Source organism: Pseudorca crassidens, chromosome 19 (assembly GCF_039906515.1).
Source record: "Pseudorca crassidens isolate mPseCra1 chromosome 19, mPseCra1.hap1, whole genome shotgun sequence".
NCBI lineage: Eukaryota > Metazoa > Chordata > Mammalia > Artiodactyla > Delphinidae > Pseudorca > Pseudorca crassidens.
The window spans coordinates 53,790,447-53,816,802 of record NC_090314.1 but is presented as its reverse complement, the minus strand read 5'-3'; the positions used below and the strand labels follow the sequence as shown (position 1 = coordinate 53,816,802).

Below are 26,356 nucleotides of genomic sequence, written 5' to 3'. Positions count from 1 at the left end.
ATGGAGGGTGTGTGTGTGACCGAACTGTTTTCCAAAGTGGGTGACACACTGCACTCCTACCAGCCTTGCTGTCGCTTGGTGTGGTCCGTATGCTCATTTTCAGCTGTTCCAGTGACAGTGGATCTCGCAGGTCTGATTTGCAACTGAAGATGGCGAGCATCTTTCATGGACTTGTCACCCATAAATCTTCTCTGGTGAAGTGTCTGTTCAGGTATCTTGCCCATTTTTTACTTGGATTTGTTGACCTTATTATTGAGTTACAAAGTACATTGTTTTTCCAATTGCTACCATAACAAATTACCACAATCTCTGTGGCTCAAAATAACACATTTATTCTATCACAGTTCTGTAGGTCAGAAACTTGACACGGTCAGCTGGGCTAAATCAGGTGTCAGCAGGGCAGCTTCTTCTCCGGAGGCTCCAGGGGAGAATGTGCTCCCCTGCTCGTGCAAGTTGTCGGCAGAATTCAGTCTCCTGAGTGTATGGGTGTGAGGTCCACATGTCCCTGTGGTTGAGCCAGACGTCCTCCTCAGCTTCTAGAGGCTGCTCCATATCCTGGCTCGTGGCACCTTCATCTTCAAATCCAGCAATGGTGGGTTGAGTCCTTCTCACCCCAGAGAATCAATCCTGCCTCTTCCATTATACCACTCTCTGACCCATGGTAGCCCAGAGCATTCTTGACTTTAAAGGGCGCATGTGATTAGATAGGGTCCACCTGGATAATCCAGGATAATTTCATCTCAATCTTTAATTACACCTGCAAAGTCCTTACCATTTAATGTAGCATATTCACAGGTTCCAGGGATTAAGATGTGGGCATTTTGGGGGAACCACCATTCTACCTACACTTAAAGTTCTTGATATTTTCTAGTTTAAGTCCTTTGTCAAGTATATGCTTTGCAAGTATTTTCCCCCCTTGCTCATGCCCTTTCTGTCTTTAAGTATAATTTTAGAGGAGGAAGTATAAGACTGCCCGATTTCTGAGGTATAGTTCACATACCACACAATTTTACCACTTTAAAATGTACAATTCAGTACTTTTTAGTACATTCACAGAATTGTGCAACACTTACCTCTGTCTAGTTCCACATTTTCATCACCCCCAAAGAAGCCCTGTCCTCTTTAGCAGTCACTCCCTGTTTCCACCTCTCAGCCCCCAGAAAACCACTAATCTGCTTTCTGTCCTATGGATTTACCCATTTGGGACATTTCACAGAAACGGAAACACTGTGGCCTTTTGTGACTGGCTTCTTCCAGTTAGCCTATTTTCAAGGTTCATCCATATTGCAACGTGTCAGCACTTCATTCTTTCCTATTGCCAAATAATATTCATGTGTACTTACCACATCTTTCAGTCGATGGGCACTTGGGTTATTTCCACTTTTCAGCTATTATGAATAATGCTGTGAACATTTCTGTCTAACCTGACACACCAGCCCCTTGTTTCAACACTTAGCCACCATGGATTACAGCTGAACCCACCTGACCTGTGACTCGAGTGGCCCCAAGCACCTGCCCAAGAACCTCCACCCACGTGCGTCAGTGCCAATGTCCCATTGCTTCCCTCCCCGAGCCCCCAGTGATACGCACTCCTTTCCTGGTGCTGGAGGACACTGGTGAGCTCACCTGTGCAGTCTGCACTCCAGACTACTGCCTACGCAGAAGGACGCCCTCAAAGGGAAGTATTCTAATTTCTCCTACTGCCCAAGAGCCAGGCTGCTTTCCAAAAAGTCTGTACCTACTAACACCACCATCACGCCCCCTACACCTTCACCAACACTCAGGGTTAATGGTTATGAAAACATAACACTTCTGAATCACCCCCAAGGATACACATTTCCGTGGATGTTTGCCATTTCTTTGTTACCTTACTTGACAGCATCTCAATTAGGTTAAGTTTCTCAGGTGTCTTACCTTCTGGCTTGTTTCCTGTTTGCCCCTCCCTGAATCACCAATGGTGCCCTGTGCACAACCCCTCCTCAGCTGTGACCGGTGGGCTCATTAGTCCAGAGGGAGCCTGGCTGGTGAATCCTTCCTCCTGGTTATCTGCCCAGGGTGCCATCCTGCCCCTCTGCATCTGGGCACACAGACCCAGGCCAACCCAGAGAAAAGTATTTATGGTCTCAACTCCCCCACCTGCCATCCATAAGAAATGGGATTGGGTACCAATCTGGGTAAGTGTGGAGAGGCCAGGCAGCTTACCACTTCCATTTCACCATCTTAAAGATCAAAAAAGAGTGAAATGACTGCCCAAGATCATACAGACAGCAGGTTACTAGAAAAGCTGAGGGCAAACAAAAATTAGAAAGAAATACAAATTAGAGTTTATGGGAAAAGTTTTAAATGTTTAATGAAAAAGACTTAAAGCAATGCATTATTTACATGTGGGTAAGAAAAGGTGGCAGAATCTCCAAAGTTTGTCCTGTGGCGGCTTTGAGAAGAGAATTCACATAAACCCCATTAAATAGAAACCGCCCCTAAATATTTCCAAATTGATACAAAATAGGTGAACAGGCTCCAGCAAGCAGACTGTTCAAATCAGATCAGCAACTGAAAGAGAAGATAAACAAGAAGGAAGAATACAAACAAGTGAAAATTTGTAAATTTAACTAAAGGCTCACAAAAGACTTCTCAAAAACAAAAGAAAAATAAAGCGGGAAAAACCTCAAGTGCCCCAAACCAGGAACCAGGAAGCTCTCTCTAAAACAATCACAAATATGGATTTATTGTCTTACCGTTCATGGGCATCTCATCAATCTGAGTGGAGTAGTACTGCTCAATGTCTCTGAGGATTCGGATATCATCATTCTTCACAAAATTAATGGCCACGCCCTTTCGGCCATATCGACCTGATCGCCCAATTCTTCAACAATAAAGCAAAATCACTTCAGTAAACATAGCAAAAAAGGTTTCAGTAAACCCATCAACAAGACTGAAACCAAAGAAAAACTTGTGCTGCCTACCTGTGTATGTACAGCTCTCTGTTGTTGGGCAGGTCGTAATTAATGATGAGGGACACCTGGGGCACGTCCAGCCCCCGGGCCCAGACGTCTGTAGAAATGAGCACTCGGCTGCACAAAGAAAGGCATTTGAGACAATCACCTTAGCATAAAAGGGTCAGACCGGCTATGAACACATCAGGGCCCCTCACACTGGCCCCTCTGCAGGCTGAAGCACAAGGGACAGCACCAGAAAGCCGCGTTCAGAAGGCGCGTTTGGTATATTTCATTACTTAGGTCATGTGTGCTGATAAAAAAAAAAAACAATTTGGCTATCTTTTACACTACTACATTTAATTTGTTTCGAGCCAGTCCCATACCAATAATTGGGAAGGACATTTTACTTTTGTCTAGCAAAAACTCAAGTACAGCGGCCTCACTGATTTTGGTGCAGTGTTTACAGTATCTTCAAATTAGAAATGCAACTCACACCTCTCTGTCCTTCACACAGGACAGAATCTGACACACCACAGACCCACACTATCCAATGCTGAGGCCACCAGCCCACCAAGCACCAGAGTGGCTGGTCTGAAATGAGATTGTCTTACGGTGTAAAATTCACACTGGATTTGAATACTTAGTACAAAAAAAATGCAAAAAACCTCGTTAATATTTTTAATGTTGATTACATGTTGAAGTGATATGATATATTGGGTTAAATGACATATGTTTACTTGAATTATATTTCTATTGGACATCGCTGGTCTAGAAGCATTCAAAGTCTGAAGGGACAGCAGAATAGGAGAAAATAATCCTGCCAGATAATCACATATAACTGGAGCCCTAGAGGAAGAGGAAAGAATGGGGCCAAAGCACCAACAGAGGGGTAAGGCCAAGAGTCACAGAAGTGCCAAACGGAAGGAGTAAGACTGAATCACACATGGACCCATCAGCGTGAAACCACATAAACAAAACAGACCTAAGAAGCAGCCTGCAGAGAAGACACTGTTTTACATGAGCAGCAGCAGGTGACATCCCCACAGGACTGACACAACCAAGAAACACCAGATAGAGAGGGCCGACTGCACTAGGCCACTTCATATAAGGGATTAGAATGTCTGCAGAGTTTGGTGTCCACAGGATGTCTGGGACTGATCCCGCCTGGATTGCCTCCTTCAACACATCAGAAGGAGGTGTTTCAAGATGAAGCAGACATTTCCAAAGAAACTTAAACATTTTGTTACCAGCAGACCCAAACTAAATACAGAAAGACATTCTTCAAGCACAAGGAAATGCATCCCTGGGACTTCCCTGATGGTCTAGTGGGTAAGACTCTGCACTCTCAATGCAGGGGGCCCAGGTTTGATCCCTGGTCGGGGAACTAGGTCCCGTATGCATGCCGCAACTAAAGATCCCATGTGCCACAACTAAGACCTGGTGCAGCCAAAATAAATAAACAAATATGTATATATATGTATATATTAAAAAAATATATACATATATATGTATATATTAAAATGCATCCCTGATGGAAGCTCAGAGATAAAGGAAAAACAGAAGAGTAACGAGTATGGTCACTGTGCAGCATTCATTATATGAATTATGGAATGATACAAAGCACAAATTTCTTGTTGAGGTTGAATATATGTAAATTAAAACACATGACAACAGTGACAGAAGTCTGGGGGGTGCGTGTCACTGAAGTCAGGGTTTCAAGTTCTCTGTGCTCTCAGAGGAGATGGTAAAAGTACCAAGCAACCACAGCTGCTGATGACTCTTCAGGGTGACCACTAAATAACATAAAGAAAGAAACATTTTCCAAAATAAAAAGTGGGGAGGGCTTCCCTGATGGCGCAGTGGTTGAGAGTCCGCCTGCCGATGCAGGGGACATGGGTTCGTGCCCCGGTCCGGGAAGATCCCACATGCCACGGAGAGGCTGGGCCCGTGAGCCATGGCCGCTGGGCCTGCGCGTCCGGAGCCTGTGCTCCGCAATGGGAGAGACCACAACGGTGAGAGGCCCACGTACCGCAAGGAAAAAAAAAAAAAAAGTGGGGAAAAGGAATAACAACAACAAAAAATCCAAACTAAAGAAAGAAAAAAGAACCACACAAGAGAAATGACAAGATATAAGATGGTCAATTTAAAACCAAATATATCAGTATTTACATTAAACGAAACTGGACTAAATGTTCCAGTTAAAAGACAATTATGGGCTTCCCTTGTAGCGTAGTGGTTAAGAATCCGCCTGCCAATGCAGGGGACACAAGTTCGAGCTCTGGTCCAGGAAGATCCCACATGCCACAGAGCAACTAAGCCTGTGCACCACAACTACTGAGCCTGCGCTCTAGAGCCCGCGCTCTAGAGCCCGTGAGCCACAACTACTGAAGCCCACACGCCTAGAGCCCATACTCCACAACAAGAGAAGACACCACAATGAGAAGCCCGCACGCCGCAACAAAGAGTAGCCCCCACTCACCGCAACTAGAGAAAGCCCCGCAGCAATGAAGACCCAATGCAGCCAAAAATAAGTAAATTTTAAAAAAAGACAGCAATTATCATTAGATTAAAAGGAAAAATAAAACCCAACTATATGCTGGTTGCATGAAATCCATCTAAAGCTTAAGTCTACAAACCAGAGGTGAAGGAAGAAAGGTGGTACTAAGGAGACACCAAGCGTTCAGAGCCGGTGCTGCTGGTCAGACAGAGCAGGATTCAGGACAAAAGCCCTAGTAGAGAAGGGCAGACACTTCCACAGCAAAAGCTAAATCCTCCAGAAATGTAGTAATTCTGAACTTGTACACTCAGGTCTCTGGACCCATAATGCAAGAACGGACAGAACCCCCAAGAGGAAAACCGGCACTCTCAACACTGATGAAACAAGGCTTAAGGGAAAAAGGGTAAGGATGCAGGTTTGAGAAATACAGCTAGCAACTGAAATCCAACACCACACAGCACCCATCTTGTCCAAGCACAGAGAACATTTGTAAAATGACCGACCCCGTGCTGGGCCACAAAGCAAGTCTGAATACACACTGAGGGGATGAAATCACACAAAGTGGGTTCTCTGGCCACAGTGGGATTAAGCTAAAACCAATACAAAAAGATAAACAGAAAATCTCCATTTATTTGGAAACAGAAAAATACGCTTCTAAATAAGGCAACCAACCTACGTAGTTAAGGCTAGTTCTCATCTCAGCCTAACCTATCACACCAGCAGTGGCTGCCCTGCTCACCAGCAAGTTGGTGACCTGCCCAAGCTCAGCTGTGGGGGGGAAAACTCGGGTAACACCCCGTAAATGCTGGCCCACAGCACCAGCACCAGGACCACAGCAGAGAGCTCAGCCAACCCACCTGGCACCCGACCGGAACTCCTTCATGATGGACTCACGCTCCTTCTGGGGCATGTCCCCGTGCATGGATGACACGGTGAAGTTGGCTTCCCTCATCTTCTCCGTCAGCCAGTCAACCTACAGATGGAATCAACAGATGCTGCCATAAGTTCACAAACCAGAGACTGTATACAGGATTTCATGTCAATTACCTGCAGAACCAATTCGAATATTCATAAACAAGTGCTCTTAAAACTCAGGCTAGGGACTTCCCTAGTGGCGCAGTGGTTAAGAACCCCACCTGCCAATGCGGGGGACAGGGGTTCGAGCCCTGGTCTGGGAAGATCCCACATGTCATGGAGCAACTAAGACCGTGCGCCACAACTACTGAGCCTGCGCTCTAGAGCCTGCGAGCCACAACTCCTGAGCCTGTGTGCTGCAACTACTGAAGTCCGCGTGCTTAGAGCCCTTGCTCTGCAACAAGAGAAGCCATCACAATGAGAAGCCTGCACACCACAACGAAGAGTAGTCCCCGCTCGCCACAACTAGAGAAAGTCCATGCGCAGCAACGAAGACCCAGCACGGCCAAATTAAAAAAAAAATATATATATATATATATATAAAAATAAATAAATAAACAAAACTCACGCTAATCCTCACTGGCTGTGTAGAAAACTTAATTCTGCCCAGCAAATATCGGGGCAAAAATTCTCTTAAAAGACAATATGTCACGGTTCTCATTTGAAATTTAAGTTCAAATCTTTTTTGGAATGTGGTCCAAATCTTGTTCCTATTCCAAGGAGAGCTGCCAGGGTTCTCAGCTCTGCTGGCACATCAGCATCACCTGGGAGCTCAAAGAACGTGTGTCCAGGCCCCACCTGAACCAATGACCCGGAGCCTTCAGTCAAGGGACCAGATCAACACCCTGCACACGTTCCCTGGATACACCCGCTTGTCCGCTCATCGTCCACGGTGACTTTGAGCTAAAGGGCAGAGCCCAGTGGCTGCCCGAGGAGACCACGTACCCAGAGCCTAAAGCACGTAATTCTGGTCCTCAACAGAAAATACCTGACCTAAGTTCTATGAAAACCGATCTTTGGTTTTCGCCACAAGGACATTAAAGAGCCAGAATGGCCACGCACCTTCCTCTTGGTGTTACAGAAGATAACAGCCTGAGTGATGGTCAGCGTGTCATAGAGGTCACACAGCGTGTCGAACTTCCACTCTTCTCTCTCCACAGCCACAAAAAACTGCTTGATGCCTTCCAGAGTCAGTTCATCACTGGAGGACAAACACAATCCTGTCAACTCATCCTTCCAACCAAAACTTGAGGACGTGCGCAGGCCAGGGACTGTTCCAGGCACGGGCCCAACCCCCAGCGGCCCAGGAGCCTGGGCATTAAACCCCCGCCCCTCCCGCCAGCCACATCCTCCTAGGAGTCGCCACTTCCACCACATGGGCCCAAGCCCTGGATCAGTATGAACCTTTAACCACACCTTGTATATGGTTCTAAACAAAGTGTTCGGCTGTTCAATAGAATACACATTTTACTGCCAATCGTAAATAATTCCATCAATAAGTAAATACTATCAGCAAATTTTTAAATTTGGAATTACTGGATCAAAGGAGACTATGTAAAAGCTGGCTTTTCAAAAGAGAAAATTAAAAAGAAATTTCATGTTTTAAAACCCAAATACAACTATGCTATGTTTTAGTCCCACCTGAGAAGTAGGGCATCCTCACCGTTTCACCAAAATGCGGATAGGGTCAGTCATGAACTTGTTGGTCATCTCCAGGATCTCATGGGGCAGTGTGGCACTGATAAGCACCACCTGAGTGGCCGGGGGCAAGTACCTGTACACATCGTAGATCTGTTCTTTGAAACCTGGGATGAGGAATGAGACACACGGGGAATTTTTAAGGCTGCACACTTTGAAACAGAAGTTGCACATCAACTGTTCACATTTAACTGGATGCAGCACTGTGACTGTAAAGGTGCAAGATTTCACACGGAAGCTTCTTCCAGAGCTGGACCAAATTCTCACATCCCCTCTCCTCTCCCTGGTGTGCTCTAGGGATCAGAGCCCCACCCAAGAGTCCTGGATGCCAACAGGTAAAAGCAACAGAAACCTGAGCCCTGAGCCCACAACCTCAGACCCTTGCAGGTAGTTTCACATCTCAGTTCCAGCTGCTGCTGCTCTGTGAGGGTATGCATCCACTGTGGCCAGATCTAACACATTTTAAATAAATCCAGAGATCTAGATTTTCTTCTTTTCTTTTTTTTGCGGTACGCGGGCCTCTCACTGTTGTGGCCTCTCCCGTTGCGGAGCACAGGCTCCAGACGCGCAGGCTCAGCGGCCATGGCTCGCAGGTCCCAGCCGCTCCGCGCCATGTGGGATCTTCCCGGACCGGGGCACGAACCCGTGTCCCCTGCATCGGCAGGCGGACTCTCAACCACCGTGCCACCAGGGATGCCCGAGATCTAGATTTTCACCAAAAAAATCTCCACTTAAATAAAAAGCCGCTGAGCCTGCACGTCCGGAGCCTGTGCTCCGCAACGGGAGAGGCCACAACAGTGAGAAGCCCGCGTACCGCAAAAAAAAAAAAAAAAAAAAAAATCTCCCACAGATACTGACCCATGCTGTACACCTGAAAATGTTACATGTCAATTATACCTTAATTTAAAAACCTCCCAATTAAATAATGCAGCTAGTTTACATTATTTCATATGGTGCAGGCTGAATAAAACCCAATGGCAAGCAGGACCTGGCCCTCGGGTCACCACACCACCACCTCTGCAGGACGGGTTAGGAGGCTGACGTGTGAGAAGGGGACAGGTGGCTGCGAGGTTCTGACTGTAGAGATCAGGGGGCCAGAAGCTACATTTCCGACACGTTCCCAGCTGACATAGATGCCACTGGTTCTGGAGACCTCACTTTGTAGTAACTGTACCTTTAACTTAGCTGAAGAGCAGGGCCTCCAGGTAAGGGGCCCAAGACAGAGGTGGGTGGAGGGCTGCTCCAAGGGGTGGCATCAGCCTCTAGGCTCCTGAGAGAACTGCTCAAGAACCAGGGAACAGGAAAACGCTTGAGAAGAACCCCATGAGTTACTGGTGACTCCTGAGAAGCAAAATATTCCCTTCACGCCAGGTGACCCCAATGTCTAAGGGGACGACCCACCCGACCCCCTGGTATGGAAGTAAGACTGGAGGGGGGTGTGCAGGGAGGGGAGGCTTGAAGACACTGTGAGGTACTGCCCGCAGCTGTTACTCAACCAAGGTGACAGCTGTCGTTATGCATTTCCCAGTTGCTGTGCTAAGAGCAAAACTGCTATGACTTACGGGTCCTCACATATTTGTCCTCATACATTTTGGGAGAAATACATGAAATACACCCCAATTCTAGAAATTTACCTTGAAAAATAACCGATAAAAGAGTAAAAACAACCTGGACAACCAATAAAATACAACTAGTGAAATAAATTATGGAACATCCAAACCACAAAATACCCTACTGCCATGTAACAAGATTTATTCAGCTATCTGTTCACCCCTTCCCCACCACCAGGCATCTCTGCACCACATCCCAGCTCCACGCCGCAGCCGTCTGTGCTCACCCACCACACAACGAGCAGTACCCCATCAGTTTGGCTGAAATGCTGTTGTTCTGGTTGTCATCAGTCTTACAAACCACTACCATAAAAAAATCAGTTTTATGTTCCTAAGTGCACCCAGGGCATAACTGTTTTCCACAAAGAACATACTACTTATACTGAGTTCATTAGTTCCACATTTCCATTTTACACGGTGAAAATTTAAGAATTTTACATCAATAGAAAATGAATTCTTTTGTTACTCATACCTTTATTCAACATTTCATCAGCCTCATCCAAAACCAACATCTTGATAGCACGTGTCCTCAAACTTCTGCGACGAATCATATCTATAAAATCAGATTTTGAAATAAGTAGACCTCAGGCTATAAGAGCCAGCCATTTCAACCAGTTTCCACAGCATTTCAGGGACCTTCCCTCCACTTCTTACAAGTTACTCAAATGCAAAAATCCACTATGTAGCATATCAAATTGAAAATGGTCCTCTATTGTTTAAGCACTTTTTATAGACAAAAACAATTACCAAAGACACGCCCAGGTGTGCCAGCGACAACATGCTGTCCATAATCCAGTTTCCTGATGTCCTCCCCCACGTTGGTGCCCCCAATGCAGGCATGGCACTGGACGTTCATGTAGTCACCCAAAGCAAGCAGGCCCTGAATTAAAACACAGATTCACGTTCAAAGTCTGCCCCAAGACTGCTATGAAGTCCGAAACATCTGAGTTCCCCCAAAATGAAGATTGTTTCTATTCTAGTTTAAGATGACCACCGGGTATTGTTTATGCCATTATTTCTATCATAAAACTACAGAGAGCCCAAGTCTCCTCCTTCCACTCTTTTCTGTGCCAGAATGAAGTCAGTTTTACTGTTTTCTCATTACAAAAGCAGTATGTATTTACAGAAAAATAAGAAAATATATAAAATTCATAATCCTATCCACCCACAGATGCTATTAACATCTTAATAGATACACTTCCAAAATGTTTATACTATAAAAACAAAATACTTACAATTATTTTTAATTTTTTTGGAAGAAAATTACAATTCTAAGATTGTAAAAAACTATTGGAATCACACAAGCTACACTAACAATGACTTCACACAAACCAGCAACTCATATGTGATTTATCACAAAATGTTAGGAATCAGGGAAAAAAAACCTGACAGAACAGAAAAACCGGGTTAGATTAAGTCAATCAGTTGGCTTGAACAGCGTGGGATTAGGGAGGGAGGTTAGGTATGCCGGCCCACCTACTGACTGCTCAACTCCAGCTTAGTCAGATATCCACACAGACTTTACAATCAGCCCTCCCTAACCTTGGATCCAACCAACTTCGCATCATATAGTGTTGTAGTACATATTCATTTTTTAAAACCTGCATATAAATGGATCCATGCAGTTCTAACCCATGTTGTTTAGGGTGAACTGTACTTGCAAATACGACAGTGCCATCTTTAACTGTCTTACCTTCTGGATCTGTACAGCTAACTCTCTCGTTGGAGCCAAGATCAAAGCTTGGGTTTCACGAACCTGGTAAAATAATTTGTCGGAAAATAGAGAATCTCAGTATCTTCACGGTAGATTGCACTAATTCAGACTCAGATCTATTTTGAATATTATCTCAAGTTAACCACACATCTGATTTCAGGTAAGCGAACCTGAATGTTACTTAAATTGCGTATCCAGTGATAATGGGTATACTGGTCAGGATTCTTGTTTACAGACCAGAATTTCCACTAGTTAAAAAAATCTCCCAGTTTACAGACATAGAAAACAAACTTATGGTTACCAAAGGGGAAAGGGTGGAGGGAGGGATAAATTAGGAGTCTGCGATTAAAATATACACACTACTATGTAAAAAAAGAGATAACCAAAAAGGACCTACTGTATAGCACAGGGAACTATATAGATCTGAATCACTTTGCTATACACCCGAAACTAACACAGCATTGTAAATCAACAAAATTTCAATAAAAATTTTTAAAAGACTCTCAGTTTAAATAAAAAGGAATTTATGACAGGATATTAGCTCAGATATTAGTGTGCACTTAAGATTCTCTTTAAAAAAATGTGCTTAATCAGTACAACTAGAGATATTTAAGAACTGTACTTCTTTTTTTTTTTTTTTTTTTTTTTTTTTGCGGTACGCGGGCGTCTCACTGTTGTGGCCTCTCCCGTTGCGGAGCACAGGCTCCGGACGCGCAGGCTCAGCGGCCGTGGCTCACGGGCCCAGCCGCTCCGCGGCATGTGGGATCTTCCCAGTCCGGGGCACAAACCCGTGTCCCCTGCATCGGCAGGCGGACTCTCAACCACTGCGCCACCAGGGAAGCCCAGAACTGTACCTCTTGAACACTGTAGTTACAGAAGGTAAAGGAAGTATTTCCTAGGATTAAAGAGAAGTTTAAGATTACCTGAATATCCAAACACTGGAGGACAGAAATACTGAAGGTGGCTGTTTTGCCTGTACCAGACTGAGATCTAGTAAAGAAAACACAGATAAATGGGATTTAGAGTGATGGGCTACATGCCACTGCTCCCATTCATGTAACCCCCGCCCCAGCAGTGCTCTGAGGAGATGAGCTGCAGAAGCACTGGGCAGCTTTTTCCAAGTCGATTCCCCCACACCCCCTGACCAATATCTTAACTGCAAGGTGGTGGGACTCAGGCATAATGTCACAACTTTTAAATCACGGGTGATAAGGACAGTAAATGTGGCCTTTGCAGCAGGGGGTGACAGAGCTGCAGAATCTATAGAATTGCTGTTAGAGGTGGCAAAAAAAAAGATTCCTCTTTATATAATTCTTTTCTACGACTTCAGACTTTTTTTTTGTCAATGAGTCTTTAAAAATTAGGCAAATAGGGAATAATGTTATTAAAAGAGTATTATATACAATTCCATATGCCAAATGATAGGTTAAGTAAATCTGGCTTAAAAAAAAAAAAGAAAGCTTTCTAGAGTGGAGGATGCAAAACTAAAAACAAACAGCCCATAGCTGAAGTCAAGGCAAGAGCTGGTAACGGCATCTGAATGAAGAAGCACTGAACTACACACTGCTGTGCTAACCAGCACCTGACTCCCCCTCTGCATGAGCAGACTTACTGTGCAATGACATCTCTCCCTTTAATTATCTGCTTAATAGCTCGCTGCTGGATTGCTGATGGTTTTTCAAAACCTGTAAATTAAAACAGAAAAAATGAGCTCTAACCACTAGGACAGCATACTTGCAACCATACACTGGAGCTCCTTGTGCCGAGGATGTTACCTTTTTAAAATCCCCCACCCCCTCCTTAACCCAATGTCCAACGTACTAAGCTCTCAAGAAACAGCTGCTGAATGAAGTAGGCTGAAGTGGATTTTTATACTAACATACCATCTTACACAGACACAATCTCTAAGGAACACTGTTGCAAAATAGAGACACCCCAGTTAGGTTAAAAAATGTTGGTGGTTACTCCTGGAGAATGGGGTGAGGGAGGCTCATATTTTACTCCAATTACTTGTGTATTGTTTGACTATATTACAATAACTTGCACTAATGGGGTTTTTTTTGTATTACTTTTTAAGTTAAAAAAAGGAATATAAACCCATCAGTGCTGTAGTCACCACTCCCCACCAGCAGTAAGTCTGCAGGTTGTTTGTTATCACCTACAACCCCATTTCATCTACTCCTCCTGCCTTGATGCAGCTACATGAACTACAACACCACCCCCCTACTGTCCAAGTAAACAAACAAAACTTTACGTACAAATAATGTACTTTAATTAATTTTGGTAGCCTTTTAAAATGTAGTACAATTTCCCATCTAACACAAAAGCAAATATAACAGATGATTTAAACCCTCAGGATGACCCAGCAAGTAGATGGGAAACTAAAAACAGTGTTTTAGGGCAGGGACGTCCTGGGTGCCAAGAGGCAGGCAGGGCTGTCGGCCACACTACGAGGGCCAGCTGCAATGGTTCTTCACCTCCCATTCCCTCCGTACCTTCTCTGTGCTAGACTGTCATGACATCATTAACTGTTGGATAAAAAAGATGTCGGCCCCAGTCCCAGGCATTAAGCATAGATGCTGATCACGCCCATCTACATCCCCAACCCGAACTCTTCCCAACTGCCTCCTTGACATCTCCTACTGGATGGTTTACAGGTCCCTCAAGCTCTCCTCATTCAAGAAGAGCTCCCTCGAGTGCTCCCCGCCTGAGGAGAGGGCATCATCACCTGCCCAGTTACTCAAACATCCAGGACTTTCATCTCCTGCTCACATTCAACCCATCAGCAAACTCTGTTAGTACTCCATCTCCACCACAATACCATCATCACTCCCCTGGACTGGAACAAAAGCCTCCTAACATCTCCCTGCTTCCTCTCCTGCCTCACCTCCCCCCATATCCAGACACCCAGGACCACCTGTGACTGTAAATCTGATCCCATCACTTCCCTGCTTAAAACCCTCCAATGGCCTCCCACTGCACTTAGAAATAAAATTCAAACTCTATCACCTCGCACCATGCTTTTCAAGATCTGCGCCCCCCCCCAAAAAAAAAAACTCGCCCCTAGGCTCCCAGGACAGGGAGATTCTTTCTGTTCCTGGAATGCATAAGGCTCCCAGCTGCAGGGTCCTGGCACCAGCTGCCCAGTTCTACCATAATCTTCTCATAACGGGTTCCTTAGCCCAGATCTCAGCTCAAATGCCAGCCCCTCCTGGGAGCCCCCTTACCTATGTGCTCTATTTTAACTCTCTCCTCTCGCCAATCACGCTTATAAAGTTATCCCGCTTTATTTTCTTCGTAGCCATTACCACTGACTATATAATCCTTCTCCCAAACATAACAAGCTCCCTAAGGCCTGCCTGGTTCACTGCTAAGCCGCCAGTGCCTAGAGCCGCGCACGTTCCTAGCACCTGGCAGGTGCAAGACAATCATCTGCTGAATGAGTGACTCCGGGGTGCAAGGAGGACCCTGCAGACCTCGCGGGACGCTGCAGCCCTCGCGTGACCCAGCATGGCGCCCCGCCGGGAAAACAGCACCCGAACCGGCCGACACAGACGGGGGTGGGGACACGTGCTGGGGGCAGGGGTCGCCCGTCAGGGCCCCCGGGCTCGGCCTCAGCCCCGACCCCCAACCCCGCGGCGGCCGCACTCCCAGTCTCGGGAACCACCCCCGGCTGGGCCCCCCGCCTCCCCGCGGGCGCCCTAGCCCGCGGCCCGAGCTCACCGACCGTAGGCGTAGATACCGCGCAGCAGGTCCTCCCGCAGGCCCATGGTGTCGAACGTGGGGGTCACGTCCACCTCCTCACTGGTCTCGAATTCCACTTTGGTCATGTCTTCCTCTTTGAGCAGCCGCTTCCGCGCCGAGCCCGACGTCGCCATTGTAGCTGTAGCCGCCATGATTCCGAGCAGGCTAAGAGCCAAGCTCGCGTCTCAGAGGAAAGCGGAAGCAGGGCCCCGCGCCGCCGCTGCCAGGAACTGACGTCATAGCACGAGCGTGCGTGCGTGCGTACGAGCGTGCGTCAGGGCCAAGCCTCGGAAGGGGCGGGGAGCTCCTGGTCACGTGAAAAGGAAAGGGCGCCTGCTGCAGGGAAAGGGGCGGTGCTGCGGCTCTTGCGCGGGAGGGGCTCCCGCGGGATCTCGCGGAACCGTGCTCCGCCCACCCCTACAAACGGTGCGGAGGCGGCAGGGCCCAGCGGTTCGTACTGGGTGTGGTACTCCCGGCCTGGCTCTTCGGCTGATGTAGCCCTTTCCAATAACTGGATCCTCCGCGCGGGATGGTAGACTTCGCGCCCCTGCAGACGGGCTGCGGACCGCGCCAGGGCGCCCCTGCTCAGGGCGGGGTCTCCAGGCGGCCCTGCTTCGAGTGGGAACCTGGGCGCGCGTCCCCACCGGTATCCATTCCTTCGTGTGTACGCATGTTCCGACGTTGTCGCCGGCCGGGGACGCCGGCAAACGCATTACTACTCGTTATCATTGCCGCCCGATGGAAAACCTCACTGCACATTGTCTGCTTTTGGAAAGTCTGGAATCTTTAACTGCCTGCTTGTCAGCTCTCACTTTAACACCCCCAGGCCGGTTTTTAACCCCCTAAGGGAAAAGCCCCTACCCGGGGTCGAGTGTGTTGGGAGAGTAAGGGTCCTGCGACGGCCCCCGGCACCAGGACCCCCAGAGCTGGCCGCGTGACCTTGGGCCGCGCCTTGCTGGACTGTGCGTCTGTTCATTAAGGCCCTGGATTCCGCGTGTCTGGCGGAGGTGCTGATAAATCCCGCCCTGCAGAAAAGATGACCCTGGAGGTGACGGCTTTCGGTTGCCCTGTAGACTATTTCCAGTTATGCCATGTTACCCTAAACTTCTTTAAGTGCCTCTAAAAATCCGGCTCCCGAACCACCGTCACCACCTGACGCGCGTTCATCTGTGTTGTGTGAAAAGAGCGTTTTTAACTTTGTGAAACTTATACTTGCCCAAGCTCAAGCTCTGTCCTTTCTCATTGTTTGCTTGCCTCGCATCACTGGGCACATCGTTCATCTCTTTAACAGCTTCTTTCCAGGACTGCTTGAACGCTGTCCTGTTGTGAAGGTTAATTTAGTGAAAACTTTTAGCGGTAATCATTTTATCCACTAAACCAGGCGCACTTAGAATGCAGAGGTTTGCAGTATGTTGACAGCGAACAAGGAAATGGGGGGGTCTTACTTGCCCTGAAGCTCTTGCCCTGACTTTGGAATATGTCCAGACCTTACAAGATAATTGACCTGATAAACATGCCTGATAAGGATGCCAGTATCAGTCAAATATTTATAAATCTGAATTTCTTTCTTAGACTTTAAAGTAAATAAAATGCAAATATAAGTTCTTATGTCTTCTCACTCCACAAAGAGTTGAGTTATACACTACCCTCTCTGAAGTTGCCCACACTCCGTTTTGCAAGCTGTGCCCTAGGGCAGTGTCGTAAAACGCACACAGGTTTCAGCCTTAGTATAAGAAAAGAATGTGAAAGACCTCATTAATAATTTTTATACTGGTTATGTGTTGAAATGTCCATATTTTTGATACACTGAGTTAAAATATGTCATTTAATTTCACCCATTTCTTTTTACTTTTTAAAATATGACTACTAGAAGCATTTTAATTATATGTGGTATTCCTATTAGATGGTGCTGCTCTAGGTCCTTAACAGCATGTGAAATAACCTTGCCAAGGGTATGGGGAAAGAGTAAACTGAAGATCGCTGACTTTATGAATCTGATATCAATGGGGAGGGGATGAAATTATTGCACTCTTCTACTAAGTTTGAAGAGGATGATTGCCTCTTTTGTACTTATCGAGAGATTTTTGATCTTATTCATGATCCCCCTGGACTTGTCTCTTGCCTTCACATATTTATATTTTATGCCATTTTCCTGGCAATGTCCCTTTCGCTCAATGTCTGAATTCACATCTTAAAGCCCTCTTCCTTTTGTTTGGCGCCAATAACTTTTTAGACCACAGTCCGTGAAGATGACGAGAGTCAGGGGTGGGCGTGGGCGTGCTGTGTCAGGGAACAAAGGTCTCAAGTGAAGCAGTGGCAACCAAGCCGACTTGGCCTTAGTCCTCCTTGAGGGTCCTCTAATCAAAGGGGTTGACCCCTCCCCCAAGATAACGACAGAAGGGGCAGGTCCACCGGGAGGCCTCTTTGGGATGATAAGGAGTGTACCTGCACTCTTCCAGGAACTAGGAGCTGGCAGTGGGCACAATAGGTCATAGAGAGCCATGTTTTTATTACTCAGGAAAGAGGGCTCTGGGTAATTGCAACCAGGATAAGAGCTCCTCTCAGAAGAGGTTTTTCTCTTTTTTTCTCAAACACGGTGCCAATTTTCATAAGGCCTGTACGATGCTCAACAAAGGTCTCAGTGTCACTAAGATCCGAGATCCGAAATGCACTTTGCTTTTTTTTTTTTTTCCTTTTTTGTGGCCTTGCCAGGCAGCATGCAGGATCTTAGTTCCCTGACCAGGTATCGAAGCCAGGCCCCCCCACCCCCCGAAGTGAGTGGACGCGCTGAGTCCTAACCACTGGACCACCAGGGAATTCCCTGAAACGTGCTTTGCTTTATCAACGGCAGGTGAGAATAACCTAGGCAGTCGTGTGTTGGAACATGCCTGGCTCTTCTCCCTATTTGTTGAAATACTTGCTCTGCGTAGCTATGTTATGCTGGACCTAAGCCTCCACAGTTGACCCTTGAGCAACATGGGGGTTGGGGGCGCCAACTCCCTGCATATTCGAAAATCCAAGTATAACCTTTGACTGCCCCCAAACTTAACTACTAATAGCCTACTGTTGACCGGAAGCCTTACCCATAACCTATAGTCGATTAACACATGTTGTATTTATATGTATTATACACTGTATTCTTACAATAAAGTAAGCTAGAGAAAAGAAAATGTTAAGAAAATCATAAGGAAGAGAAAATACATTTACAGTACTGTACTGTAATAATCGATACCCCAAGTTTACATTGTCTGTTTGAAACAGAGCAGGACACAATGGTCCTTCCCCTCTGTCCTCCACCTGCCTTTTGTCTGTGGTAAAACTTTAGCCAAAGAATAAGTTAGATCAAAGTGGGAAGATGCAGAAACAAAAGAAAATCGTCCAAGACTAAATAATGATAGTTTAGTCATTAAGCAAAGTCAAGGACCTTTAGTTCCTCCACAAGGGCTGTAGATATTATTCTGAGCCGTGTCCTGTGAGCTGTCTTATAGATGCTGAAGCCCCCACCAGGTGGAAGAAGTTAACTACATGATGACCAGACTGTAGCTGCCACAATCCTGAGAATTGGCCTCAAGGAAGTGGGAACAAACAGACCATGGAACTGAAGATTAACTGTACTTAAAACTATCAAGATGATGCTGGTCAGACCACCAAGGACCAATTTCAAGATGATTGTCAGCTGACTGTGCTGCTTCTACATGTAGCCCCCTCCCTCTGCCTATAAAAACTCTTGCCCCCTGATTGTCAGGTGGGGGGAGTTGGCCTTTGGACAGGTGTCCGCCTCCCCCCACCTGCCATTCTCAGCAATAAAGCAAACTTTCCTTTCCACCAACCTTGCCTCTTTATTCGCCATTGGGCAGCGAGCCGCCGGACCCCGCTTTCAGTTACATGTTTACAAGATGAATCATCCGTCTCTCAGTACCTACATCAATATTGCCTCACATGATATAAAACACTGTAGATGTTACCTGCACGGTTCAAACTCCTGTTGTTCAAGTGTCGACTGTGACTAAGTTCATCAGTACCACTTTTTGAAATTCCATATATATACATTGGTATTTGTTTTTCTCTTTCTGGCTTACTTCACTCTGTATGACAGATTCTAGGTCCAACCACCTCACCACAAATAACTCAATTTCATTCCTTTTTAGGGCAGGAATAAAGATGCAGACGTAGAGAACGGATTTGAGGGCACGGTGGCGGGGGGGGCAAGGGGAAGCTGGGATGAAGTGAGAGAGTAGCACTGACATATATACACTACCGAATGTAAAATGGATGGCTAGTGGGAAGCTGCTGCATAGCACAAGGAGATCAACTCGATGCTGTGTGACGATCTAGAGGGATGAGATAGGGAGGGAGGCTCAAGAGGGAGGGGATATGGGGATATATGTATACATATAGCTGATTCACTTTGTTGTACAGCAGAAACTAACAAAACACTGTAAAGCATTTATACTCCAATAAAGATGTGAAAAAAAAAGCTATCTCCTAGAAACTTCTGATCAGAAAAAAAAAAAAGTCAACTGTACTTACAAAGCAAGAATTGACAGCCCACATCAGTTGTCAGTACATAATTCCACTGCTTAAATGTCCAGATTAATGTTTCAATTTTTATCAGAAACCTCCATTGCAATTTCAACTAAGGAGTGCAGGCATATATCTTGTCTTAATAATTTTACTGCTGGGAAAACTAACGCCCAGCCTGTTAAGTTAAAAGTAACTTCCAGCGCAGCAAGGGGTAGAAGCTGCCCCACTCTGAGTCCCCAAAAAAAGTGTGTTTATATGGCTTACCATGCCTGCATCCTTTGTCCCAGGGCTCTGGGTCACCCAGGTGGACCTGCCTGTTATGTCTGGGCACAGCCCTCTGTCTCCTGCACCTCACTTCCCATGCTTTCCAAATCTGTGGGAGGGAGGTTATCTCTCCTGATTAGACTAATCTCGAGGAGGGCAGGCCCATGTCTGTTTTGTTCCCCAGCGCTGCCCTAGTACAGCGTGGTGTGCCTGGATGTCCACCGCAAGAGGGGAGGAAGAGCCCAGGAACTCTCCCAGCTCATGCCGGAGGGGTGGGCAAGACAGGAGCAGCTCAGCGGGCGCTACCTGAGGAGCTGCCCTGCCTCTTCCCTGAACCTTTATTGGACTCAGGGTGTACACAATCAAGTCAGCTCATCTTGTCTGGGATGGGTGGAAGATTCGGTGTAGTGCTGCTGGGCTGGGCTGGGTTTCCATAAATCATCACCACAGGAGTTGATGTCCCGGATCCTAGGGGCTGTACCCAAAGAGCGACTTCCTGCCAGAAACCTCACCTATCACCTGGTATTAAATGACAAACACTGTTCCTTTGTAGGCACAGCCACCTCTAACCCACCCAGCAGGCAGGGCACCTTACTAAACATCACCAGATCCCACCCAGCTGGACCCGGGACTCCACACTGCTGGCATCTGACATTTTGGCCATGTGCCTGGAGCATCTTCCTGGTGCAGGCGCTGTTCCAGGGGCTGTATTGGGTGGCAAAAAGGACAGACAGTGCTGTCCTCATGGAGCTTGTGTTCCAGAGGAGGGCAATAAATAACTGTAGGCTTTGTAATTTCTGTGATTCAGATAAAATGAGGCAAAGTGGCAGACTTAATGGGTTGCAGATTTACCAGGTGACTGGAGGAAGGTTCCACGTGAATTGTGAGAAGAGGTGGCTGTGGTAACATCCCAGGTTCCAGCAAGAAGGCACAGGGAGTGTGGAGACCCCCAGGTGGAATGGGGATTGACACAATCAAGGAACAGAAAGCCAGCATGGTTGCAGCATCGAGAATGTCGGCAAGAGGGGGAGTGGGAGAAGGGGTGAACAGGGCCAGATCATAAAAGGTCTTATAGACTATGAAATAGAGTTTAAATGCATCATGGTTGCCATAGGAGCCACTTCAGGGTTGTCTTTCTTTGTGGGGAGAGGATTCATTCTGATAAACAGTTTGGGAAGATGACCTGCTTTTCATTTTTCACCCTTTTGGCTAAGATCAAGTGTAGAAAGATGACCTGGCTGCAGCAAGAGGTTGAAAGGTTGGCGTAAAGGGGCCAGAGAGGAGCTGGGAGCCCCGTTGGAGAGGTGGTGGTGGCTGCTGGAGCTGATGCAGTGGAGATGGTGAGAGGAGGGCTCAGGAGACATTCTGGACAGGGCTGACACATGGGATAGAGGGAGCTGTTAGGGTTTAAAGGATGAAAATTGGCTCCTGGGTTTCAGGTGTGAGCATCTGGGTGGTACCATCATGAGATGGGGAAGCCATGGGCAGCAGTGTTGTGCTGGTTTGAGGGCAAAACCAACAGATCCAACAAACACATGTGCCCATGTGTTCATAGCCATAGGACTCACAACAGCCAAAAGGTAGGAACAACCCAGTGTCCACTGACAGATGAATGGATAAACACAACGTGCTCCACCCACACAATGGGACATTATTCAGCCATTATGCTACACGAAAGGAGCCAGACCTCCAAGGTCACATATGTATGATTCCATTGATGTGAAATGTCCAAATTAGCCAAGTCCATAGAGACAGAAAGCAGCTTAGTGGTTACCAGGGAATGGGGGGAGGGGCTGCTTGATGGGCACAGGTTTTCTTTTTGGAGTGACAAAAATATTTTGGAACTAGATAGAGGAGATGGTTGCACAGCATTGTGAATGTACTAAATGCCACTGAATTGTTCACTTTAAAATGGTTAATTTTATGTTATGTGAATTTCACCTCAATTAACAAACCTTTTTTATGGTAGATCTGTGCTTGAGCCCAGGATTTCTGGGCTGCAGCATGCTATGCCAACCAAGTGTCCGCACTAAGTTCAGCATCAATATGGTGACCTCCCGGGAGTGAGGGACCACCAGGTTGTCTAAGGAGGGGTGAACTGGCCCAGGTCAGAAACGGAGCAGGTCAAAACTCCCATGCTGATGAGTAGTGGGACTGCGCCTGTGAATAACCATTGCACTCCAGCCTGAGCAACTTAGCAAGACCCTGTCTCTTAAAAAAAAGGAAAAAAAGGATCTGATTTCCCTGGGTTAAATTTGAGATGCCTAGGTATCCAAGGGGAGTTGTCAGGTAGGCAGTTGCATGTTCAAATGTGAGAAGCAGCAGGGAATGACCGGTCTCACCTGTTCCTGTGGAAATTGCTGCTTCCCGAATTCTCCTGGCCCACTCCCCGCTTTGGTGCGGGCCAGGGTGAGTGTGTGTGGGGGTCCGTGCTCTCATGCAGAGGCCAGTGAGCCACACTTCAGCCTGGAACCCTGTCCCCGGGTGCTCTCTGCTGCGAGTCTGAACTTTATTCCTACAGGGCCTTCCCTGTAGCACCTGCATTCGCAAGTGGTGTTAGCATCTTGATTCCAAGGCAAACCCAGAACCCCCACCAACTCCCTACATTTTATGGATAAAGTAGCACCCAGAGGCCCTCCACAGAGTGCCCAGGGCGTTCACAATGACCGTCTATCGTTCACTCCTGGATCCTTTATTGATTGCTGCCGGGGGCTGTGCTCACCAGGTGGTGCTATCCTGGTGCCCCCTGGGGCTTGGGAGTTTCTCCAGGACATACTCTTCCCCCTGAGCCAGGTTACCAAAATGCTGCTTGATTGACCCTAGAATTGTGTACACAGCTATAGTCCCGTGTCATACAGAATAACTGTCAGTCGGGGTGCTCCTGAAGACCCAGTGGTGACTAAGAAACGGTTTTTGCCCTCAGAAAGCTCATGGACCTTGGGGGGCTGGGGCTTTCTCAACTCCGGTCCTATAATGCTCGGAATTTCTGTTCTTAACAGAGGCTTAGTGAGGCTCTGGCTCCCTCTTTTACCTGGAAGGACAGCATTTTGAGTTTTTTATAACTATCTAGAACTTTCTATGCACCAGGCACAGAGAGAAGTGCTTTCCCACCATGAAGCAGGTGCCACTATTAGCCCCACTGGAGAAGTAAGAAAGCTGAGGCTTGAGGGTTTAAATAACCTGCCCCAGAGGGTAGCTGATGTGCAGCAGGGCTGGGGGTCTGGTCCAAGAACTTGTTTTCTTATCTGAGTTCGGACCTGTGTTCTTACCTACTCTGCCCCGAGCGGCCGCAGCCCCATCCCTCTCACTCACCAGGAGGAAGAGACTTGGGTTCTGGCTGCTGCTCCTTCATCAATTAGCTGTGTGACCTTGGGAAACTGCCTTTGTCAGGAGGAGAATCCTTAAGGTCCTTGCTACTCATATAGGGCATGGAACTATGATTGTCCCTTCTTTCTTGAGTAGTATATACATCAGTGGGAACCAGGCACCCAACCAATGCTTATTGATTCACCCAACTAGTATGCATGGAGCATCACTCTTCTCAGGGTGGGGACACAGAAGAAAACAAGAAAGGCAAGAATCCTTGTCCTCTGGAAGTTTCAGGCTTGTCATGAGGAGGCAGGCAAGAGACAGATAAATAATTAGAATATATAATATGTCGGGGAGCAGTGTGTCCAATAGAGAAAAATGAAATAGGGAAAGGGGGATGGAGAGCCGTGTGGGAAGTCTACCATTTTACTTTTTTTTAATGAGACCTTTTATTTATTTATTTATTTATTTTATTTTGGCTGCATTGGGTCTTCATTGCTGTGCATGGGCTTTCTCTAGTTGCGGTGAGCGGGGGCTACTCTTCGTTGCAGTGCGAGGGCTTTTCATTGCGGTGGCTTCTTTCGTTGTAGACCACCTTCTCTAGGCGCGCAGGCTTCAGTAGTTGTGGCTCATAGGCTCTAGAGCGCAGGCTCAGTAGTTGTGGCGCACGGAATTAGTTGCTCCGCGGCATGTGGGATCTTCCCGGACCAGGCCTCGAACCCGTGCCCCCTGCATTGGCAGGTGGATTCTTAACCACTGCACAACCAGGGAAGCCCAGTCCTACAATTTTAAATAGAATGGCTGGAAAGGCCTCTCTAGGAAGGTGGCCCTTGAGTGGAGTCCTGAAGGAGGTGAAGGAAAGAGCATTGCAGGCAGAGGCAAGTACAAAGGCCCTGGGACTGGCATGTGCCTGGAGCAGTCAAAGGCTAGCAAGGAGGCCCCATATGTGGAGCAGGTAAATGCAAATAGGGTCAGCAAGTACCAGGAAATCAGAGTCTCACCTGTGGGGCATGGTTAGTCCTCGAGGATTTGTAGAGCAAAGGAAATGACATGACCTGACTCATCCTTTAGCAGGGAGGCCCTGTCTGCTGTGTTGAGAGCCTGCCTCGGGGGGCATGGAGAAAGCAGCTAGGAGGTCATTGCAGAGGTCTGCGTAGGCGCTGATCAGATCCCAGCAGTGCAAAGGGCGAGAGTGATCACATTCTGGATATATCTTAACATAGAAGAACCAAGACTTTCATTTAAATTTAAATAGTAATTATCAAATGTTGATTTTAGATGGATCTATTGGAACTATTTAGATACTTCCCAGAATTGCTCATGAGAACCAAAGAAGAGGTCCAGAATTTATCCTAAACTTCCTAGGACTTTTCTGAAGGATCTATGGGCTGACTGTTCACATAGAAGAGAAGATTCTATCCACTCCAAGATTTTCCATCATCTTCTCAATCACCGTCTTCTGTGGGTTGACCACATACACGGGCAGTTCTCGGAAGGTTCCTGTGGTTCTCACAAAGGCAAAACAAACCCTTCACACCCGTCCTCCCTGCTGTGAGAAAATGTGTTGGCGTTTCACTGATGTGTGGAGGCTCGAGTGAGGCTCGGCTCCTGTGGGCAGGGCCCAGACAGATGCGCCTGTCAAGCCTGCTTGTCTGTGGCTGCTCAGTCAAGACTGTGGCTGGTCAGCCATCGCTTCTCAAGGACAAGGAAGGCAAGTACGCAGAGTCTGTCCCCAGGAGAGCAGGTCATCATACCCAGGGAGGGTGGATAGGCCAAGAATGGGGTCCAAGAGCTGTCTACAGGGGAATGAGAGGGGCCGGCTTCCTCCTTATAAGGCGTGGAGGTGGTGCCTGGTTTGGGTACGAGAGGAGAAAGCAGGTCGTCCCATTTTGCTTGGTTAAATTACTTGAACATTCTCTGGCTGCTAAGTACCACTTTCAGACAGTTTGGGCCATGCTGGGTGAAAGGAATGCTCTGTTTAGTACTCTTATCTCTGCAACGTTGCCCAGGACAAAAGAAAAGGAAGGAAGGTTTCTAAGTTCAGGTATAAAGTGAGTAAGACCAGCTGCCTCCTATCTGTGGTAAGGGCATAGCTGGACAGTTACAATGGCACTTTGGTGCCGGATTTTAGCTGAGGGGTGCAAGGGAGCACCCCATTTGTGCTTGGTGAACTTCTGCCTCACACACCATATTTGGGGGTCATCAATTCCTTTAAGCTTCCTCTAACTCATTCTCCCTTTTCTGGAGTACTGTGCATGCCTGTGTGTGTGTGTGTGTGTGTGTGTGTGTGTGTGTGTGTGTGTGTGTGTGTGTGTGTGTGTGTGTGTTTATCCTTCTTCCCTACTTCACAGGCAAGCGAAGATCTGCGCCTTGGGCTTTGAGAAGAATGTTGACATGGGAAAGGGTCAAGTAGGAGGACCCGCATCTTAGAGCCTCAGGGCTCTTATAATCTAAGACTCCCTCTAGAATTGCTGTAGGGTGAAAAGAGCATTTTATAGAGTTCAAAATATCCTTAGGGATCTCTGGGCTAATTTTTCTTTACTGTTAGGACTAACCCCTATTTACATTGGGGCTGAGTTGCAAAGAAACTCCCACATTTTAAATTCCCATTTGGGGACCTGTCTTGAGCTGCTTCACTGCATGAAGCAGGGACTAGCATGGCTTCTACTCAGCTACGCCCACTTATACTCAAACCCCGGTGTGGCTGACAGGTACCAGGAGCCAGGGGTAGTTGGCTGAGGTTTAGAGAGACCTGTCTTCAGCTGTCCTGGTAAGGCAGCTTGTCGCTTGAGCTGGCCCTGATTTTCTGAGTTCACTTTGATGGGAGTGGGAGTCTGTGAACAGTCAGGTGTTCCTTGGGAGTCCTGTGATGCTACGGTAGGTGGGGGCAGGGGTGGCAGTCGGACTAGAAGGCGTTCCCAGGGGAGGCTGTCACCCCCTGTGACCCAGCCCAGGGAAGGTTTTCCAGCCAGTCCTGGTTGTCAGGGCATGCACGGAGACCTGGGCATCTGGAGCTCCCAGAGTTTGAGCTGCAGGCTGGAGATGTGCTCCCTGACCCAAACCCATTTGTTTGGTTTACTTTCAGTTTTAGGTCTCCTCCTTCCAGATCTTAATGATTTAATTTTACTTTTTGAATCTGGAGAAT

At 47.1% G+C, this 26,356-nt stretch overlaps 1 protein-coding gene and 1 non-coding gene across 2 annotated transcripts; one reads left to right on the top strand and one right to left on the bottom strand.

Annotated features, from left to right (window-relative positions):
- Positions 1 to 2,324: 2,324 nt before the first annotated feature.
- Positions 2,325 to 15,339, bottom strand: EIF4A3 (eukaryotic translation initiation factor 4A3). The gene is made up of 12 exons (XM_067714741.1): positions 15,098 to 15,339; positions 12,983 to 13,055; positions 12,294 to 12,360; positions 11,350 to 11,412; positions 10,404 to 10,536; positions 10,129 to 10,209; positions 8,012 to 8,153; positions 7,411 to 7,549; positions 6,291 to 6,406; positions 2,964 to 3,071; positions 2,736 to 2,863; positions 2,325 to 2,550 (listed from the first exon to the last, which is right to left on the bottom strand). Exons 1-12 carry the CDS (start codon positions 15,264 to 15,266, stop codon positions 2,534 to 2,536), a joined length of 1,236 nt encoding a protein of 411 aa, XP_067570842.1. The 5' UTR covers positions 15,267 to 15,339; the 3' UTR covers positions 2,325 to 2,533.
- TRNAE-CUC (transfer RNA glutamic acid (anticodon CUC)) lies at positions 4,248 to 4,320 on the top strand. Its single transcript has one exon. It is a non-coding gene; the product is annotated as a tRNA-Glu (tRNA).
- Positions 15,340 to 26,356: the final 11,017 nt, after the last annotated feature.

Bases quoted from the DNA above. Each gene is read 5' to 3' on its own strand.
- EIF4A3 (XM_067714741.1), bottom strand. From the start codon at position 15,266: ATGGCGGCTACAGCTACAATGGCGACGTCGGGCTCGGCGCGGAAGCGG. The intron at 12,361-12,982 runs GTAAGTCTGCTC...TTTCTTTACTAG, and splicing joins GGGAGAGATGTCATTGCACA to ATCTCAGTCTGGTACAGGCA. The intron at 8,154-10,128 runs GTATGAGTAACA...TCCTCATCCCAG, and splicing joins TGATGAAATGTTGAATAAAG to GTTTCAAAGAACAGATCTAC.